The sequence below is a fragment of the Pleurodeles waltl genome, chromosome 1_1 (assembly GCF_031143425.1).
Source record: "Pleurodeles waltl isolate 20211129_DDA chromosome 1_1, aPleWal1.hap1.20221129, whole genome shotgun sequence".
NCBI classification, from domain to species: Eukaryota; Metazoa; Chordata; class Amphibia; order Caudata; family Salamandridae; genus Pleurodeles; species Pleurodeles waltl.
In genome coordinates this window covers 547718710-547724709 of record NC_090436.1, presented here as the reverse complement: position 1 = coordinate 547724709, position 6000 = coordinate 547718710, and the positions used below count along the sequence as shown (strand labels likewise).

General features: G+C 40.6%; 1 protein-coding gene across 1 annotated transcript in view; it reads right to left on the bottom strand.

Annotated features, from left to right (window-relative positions):
• Positions 1 to 1425: 1425 nt before the first annotated feature.
• Positions 1426 to 6000, bottom strand: part of RGMB (repulsive guidance molecule BMP co-receptor b) — a 59340-nt gene continuing 54765 nt past the window's right edge. Inside the window, exon 3 of the mRNA XM_069225963.1 lies at positions 1426 to 3561. Coding sequence (XP_069082064.1) covers positions 2893 to 3561 — 669 coding nt within the window. The 3' untranslated portion in view covers positions 1426 to 2892. The remainder of the gene's footprint in view (positions 3562 to 6000) is intronic.

Here is a 6000-nt window from a genome sequence, read left to right as displayed (position 1 = left end):
TGTTATGTCCTTCTAAATCCATTTTGCAATTTGGTAACCTGCTAGGGGACTGCAAAATTGAGTTGGTACATTAAAAAGAAACCCATTTAGAGGTTGGAAATGCTGTGATTTTGCAAACTGAAGGCTTTGTGATTGCAAAAATGGCTTTGTACATCAGTTCCAAAATCTTTCTGCATATTTTGCGTCAGTCAATCTTACTCTCTAATACAACGTTATTATTGTTGAATTTGTTTCTAAAGCACACAATTACCTAGAAAACGCATCCTGTTGCTAAAACAAGGGTTCCACAACACTCCTTGCCAGCAGTTACAATAACTTGTATATTTACAGTGCTTTTGGTTGAAGGCTAGGATTTCATAGAACTATACATACACGTCAGTATTCCCCGGTGCACTAACCTGGATTTAGCTGTCTGACAGTTAACGAATTCCCTGTGGGGGCAGTAACCAAACTGAGCTTTCATTAGATAAAATAATGCATTTCCCACGGACTACTTTAACTCGAGTGTGCGTTATATTTATTTACACGAAGGTGAAACGACAACAAAGTAGCTGAGTCTAGTTTGCACTCAGGGTCACAGTTTCCATTCGCGTTTTAAGCACTTCAGCCATTAGAGGACCTGAGAAATAATTAGTATGAGGTGGTGTCTTTGGGGCTCCATGTTCACAGCAGCCCAGCACACAATATCTAAAGAACTGTATGTGTCCTATAAGCTTCAGCAGCCCAAGCTATGACCCAACCGGGGATGAGTGGGGTGGTGTCCGGCGCGAAAGCACCTTTAGCCCAATGAAACAATGGACGTTTCACACTTGGATCGTGGGAGAAAGAGAGGCAGTGTAACCTACTGAGGACGCTGATGCACCAGATCCTCAGCAGAGCGTGCGTCATTCACCACACTCTGCTCAGTGCAGCACTTTGGGGCAAACCACAGAGCTCTATGCTGCAAGACGGGGTGGAGGCGTTATTGACCAGCCAGTAAACTGCCTTTGTTCTCTAAAGGATTACTCGATGCCGGAACTGGACACAACCAAGCCTGGCATTACTGCTGAATGGCAAGACAGGAAATATTCAATATTTAAAAATAATAAAAAAGGTGGTTGGGGGAGGGGGTAGTGGAACCCTTGCTTGTCTCGGATGGAACTGCAAAATACAAAATAAAAAAAATAAAAAAAATAAAAACACGAAAATAACAAGCGTGTTTTCGCCAAAGCTCAGTCTAGAAATAGTGTGTGTTCAGTAGGAAAACAGGTTTCAACTGGTTAGGATAACCAAAAAGCTTATTAAAGAGCAGCGTATATGCCGCAAAAAAATTGCTATTAGTTAAATACAGGCCTAGAATCGCTGTGTGTATGCGTTACGTTTCCAGACGTTCACCATCACCTCAAAATCCAGTAGGTGTCACTAAAGTCACATTTCAAACGTACATCAAGTATGAACCTTTATTATTCACCATAATAACTTATAGGTATATTCACACTACAGCCATTATATCACAAGCGGGTCACTATTGCTATAACATCGAACTTTACGTCTTTGCAAAGACAGATACCGAGCGGTTTCGGAGCATAAAACACAAATTTTAAGCTATGCAGCCTTTATATTGCGTCGGAAATCAGTTCAAGTATCCTAAGAAATAATTTTCTTCTTTAAAATAACCATGTGTTTAGCATTCTCCTGGCCATTGTCGACTGACGTGCAAGTAACGTTTTCTCAAGAAATCCCAGAACAGAAACAAGAACGATGACTAAAACAAATGATCAGAATGTGTACAAAATAAACATCTGAAAATACAGACTAACATTTACTCCTCTTAACCTTGTATAGTCTCATTTATTTGGGATGCCACAAATTGCTGCAGTTTGAACACCATATGGCATTTGCACTAGTCAAGAAATTGACCTAAAATATAGTAGCACAATCGATAGCGGCTGCTTAATCTTAAAACCAATGTCGACTAGCTCACTCAAAGTGATCCTGGGGGACGTGGAGGGGGACAGTTATCTTAATGACTCCATAAAATAAATCTGCTGCACACATTCACAACTTGCATAAAGTCTTATCAGACAGACAAAAAAATCCCTCTAAACAAAAATGTCCAAATACCTCCGCTATAGAGGACAATGTCAATACAAAAGGATTCAAGTGGCAGTTCTTGACCAGACATCTTCCTTTTGAGTTTTTTTTTCCCTATGGTCAATATACTCATTGTTAAAAAGAAAGATGTAAAGCTACCAAATCTCTAAAGTTTTATTTAGATTTCAAAATGTATTAGTAAAATGGGAATGCACGAGCACAATACATCAATAAGGGTGGAAAGAATCCCTTGAACGGCAGAACGCAGACTGCTGAAAGGATAGTGCGGATAACTAAGCATAGCTCACATCAGTTGGGCAGCTGAACTGGACTTCAAAATGGCACAAGGAAAAAGCTCTTAAAGAGAAACGAAATTTCACATTTTTGTCAAAAAGAACACATACATTCTCACCGAATACTGAGTCTGTCATTTTAAAGACAGAAGTAGGCGTGAATTTATTTGGAGCTCATCATGTACAGAATGCTGCCACCCAAAAGAACACCCACGGGGAGCACTGTGGGACAATGGTGTCTGCTTCATATGTACATTTATACACATTACCCAGATACACGCAAATATTTTAAGTATATAAAAAATAAAGTGCTTCTAAAATGTCCTAATGCAGAGACATTGCAAAACATTCACACACTGCAAAACATTGTTACAATTAAAGAATACTACATCCAACATACACAAAAAACAATGACAATATGTACACTCCCCATCATATACACAGTATATACATATATGCTCTTATTTTTACTCAATATATTATGACAATATATATAAATTTTGTTTATAGACACAAATCTTGAACCCTACGAAAAGGCAAGAATTATGCACATAAGTCCGAGACTGATCACTGGCAATGCATGGCTGCTGCCAGTGCTGTCAATACCATTGTTTGGGAAAATATGCCACAGCTCTCGTTTTGGATGGAGTACCTTCAGGTCTTCCAATGCACTCCGAGCAGCTGCAGTGAAATTAGCATCCCCAGTGGTAAGTAGATCAAAAACACAGCTGTGAAAATAGATGTCCTTCACTCTCATAGTCTCCAAACACATGGTTGTGGCAGTTTCCAGTGTATAAACAGACTGTGTCTGAACAGAGGCAGTGTGAAGCAGAAGAGGTCCCTTGATAGGCAAAGGCAGGTTTCCCCGATCATCAATGCGTTCGCTGGAGGGGCAACCATTCATGCAAAGCTGAAGGTCTTGGCTTTCTTCATAGGCCATAGCTAGTTCTTCAGGCATACTGATTGCCATTGTTAAGTAGCGTCCAAGCTGGCGTACAAACACTGTGGTTCCTATGTACTTGGCATGTATCTCTATATGCTTGCCACTGAGTTTCTCTACAATGCGCAAGCTCTTCGAGTCCCCATCACGTCCATTTGTGGTGCCATCCACAAAGGCTGCAGGCAAGTCATCTGTCACAGCCAAGTACACTTTCTGATCTGTACAGTCTTGGTACGATTTGAAGATAATGGTTATCTGGAAGCGAACAAATAACAAAATGAATTAGTAAAACTTGCTAACATTTCTCACTTCTTATTTGGAAAGAGTTGCAGCTAGGAGTACAACATCAACTATAAAATCTATGGAGTCAAACCATGTGTGAGAAAAGGACAACACTTTAATAACAGATTTTAATCATTCAAACCCCAATCCTGAACGTCATTTTCTTACACTAAATCTGACGAGCACATTTAAAATTACCATCAACGCTTGACATTTGTACTAGTCCCGATCAAGAAAATGTATGATGGCCACGATAACAGCCATGCGTTAAACAATATGAAAATGAATACGTTTTCAGTTTTTCCTATTTCGCACAATCTCAGAGCAGTTTGTGTGCGAGAGAGAAGCTGGGGGTGGCTTGGAGGGAGGGGGAAGGGCAGAGGGTGTGTAAAAACTATACAAAGAAACACCTGAGCCAAAACAGATTGTAAGGAGGTTCTCATTCCCAATTGCTAGTTCCTGCCTTGTTCAATAAATCTTTGTTTCGATACATGCTAAAACCATTAAAAAAAACACACAAGCACTGGTTAAGCTACTAGGCTTGGCTTTGGATGCCACTGTTGGCTTTACCAATGCTTGTTTTTTTCCCCCACAGCTTTTGTGAAACCTTATTGTTGGGGGGACTAATTAATATTTAGCCTTTCCAAATCTCACAAAGCACACAATAACATGGTAATCCCTGGCACTGAAGGGACTACTCTGATATGGACGTGCTCCTTGCTCAAGAGCAGAATGCAGTCCCTCACAGTGAAGATAGCAAATGGTTAAGGTGGGCTTACCAACTTCACCAATGTTGTAGCGGGCAAGGGAAAACTGTAAATGACAACAAACTAATGGGTATTTAGGGCTGGCTGAAAGACCCTGTAAGAATATTATAGAATTTCCTAATATCAAAAGGTCTTGGCTAATGCCAGACCTAAAAAATGGCCATGCCCCCTAACAGTTCTGCCCTTTTAGAGGACAGTGTGGTGAACTGGATATTTGTCCTTCAAACGGTAGGCTATCTGATGAAAACCTGTTCCCTTTAAGCCTGGAAGGGAGTTGGTAGTTGGTGTGGTGGTGGGGGGTGGTGGTGGTGGGGGGGGGGGGGGGGGGGGGGAGGGAGTGGAGGAAATCACTGTATGGTGCCCTCCCCCCTGTCCCCTCTCGGACCATAGTCTGGGATTTCAAATGTATTCACGTTATTACGATGCAGTAAGCACCTGGAAAATATTTCAGGATAGTCGTCACAAATGATTTACAACAGAATGCACACATACCAGGGTTATATGGCTACTGAATATATTTTAGACTTCAAAGCAGTACTTGTTGCAAGTACAGCTAACCAGTAGCCACAAGTTCTGGATGGACTACTGCCACCAGATAGCCCTTCATACTGTATAAAGAAACAGCTAGAAATTGGTGTAATGGGAATTGGAAATGCATTCTTTAACTCCTGGAGTCAGTAGTGCTTGCACCTTAGAGGAAGTTAGGAATGGTGTACCAAGACCGCCATTAAAGCATACAGTGTTTTTTAACAATAACCCAAGAACAGCCAGCTTAATGCTTTAATATACCATGCAGACTACTTACAACTACAAGCCAAGAGTTCAGTCACTCAGGACAAGTGCCAGCAAGTGTCTTGTACACTGTGCAAAGTGTCTGAAAAAGATCGATTTATTCACTGGTCACCTGTGAAGACCAACTGGGATTTAACAGAAGCTTGCTGGTGTAAATCTGGTAATAGCCATGGCAACTGCATTTTGCACAATCTGAAAACAGATATATTAAATACAATCAAACAACATCCAGATATTCAATATTGGATGTGTAACTGCCTTTATCAATAATCTTTTCCCTTTAACCAAGAGAAAAGGAATAATGTTCCTTAAGCTCTTCAAATGAAGTTCAATGTATCAGAGATCTTGTTGGTATGAGGGCATAACTAAAGAATTAAAAAAAAAAAAACCACAAACACACACACACACACTTCAATTCCCACAACTAAATACTAAACACAAAATTACAAATGTACACAAAAGAGATTACCTCAATTAGTTATCTTTTTAAAAAGATCTTTGTGTTCAACAATTTATAGGCCCTTCGTATAGAGTACACCCTTTCCTCTTACCTTTGCCAAGGAGTTCACAAAGTAACAGACTGAGTATTTAGGAAAAGCAATCCAAGGTTGACTTTTCTGGATTGTGTGGCCATGCCAGTTGGGGTGTCAAAGTGTACTCCCTAATTTAGTGGTAAAGGGAACACTAACTAATATGGGGGGGGGGGGGGGGGGGGGGGGGGCTTTGCTTGGATTAAAGACACTTCGTTGAGGGGAGAGCTAACCATTCCAATTAATGTATTAAAGGGATACTGACAACTCTGTTAGGGCTTGAATTTAGGTAAATCATTAGGAGCCCTCTGGTGTTGCCCATC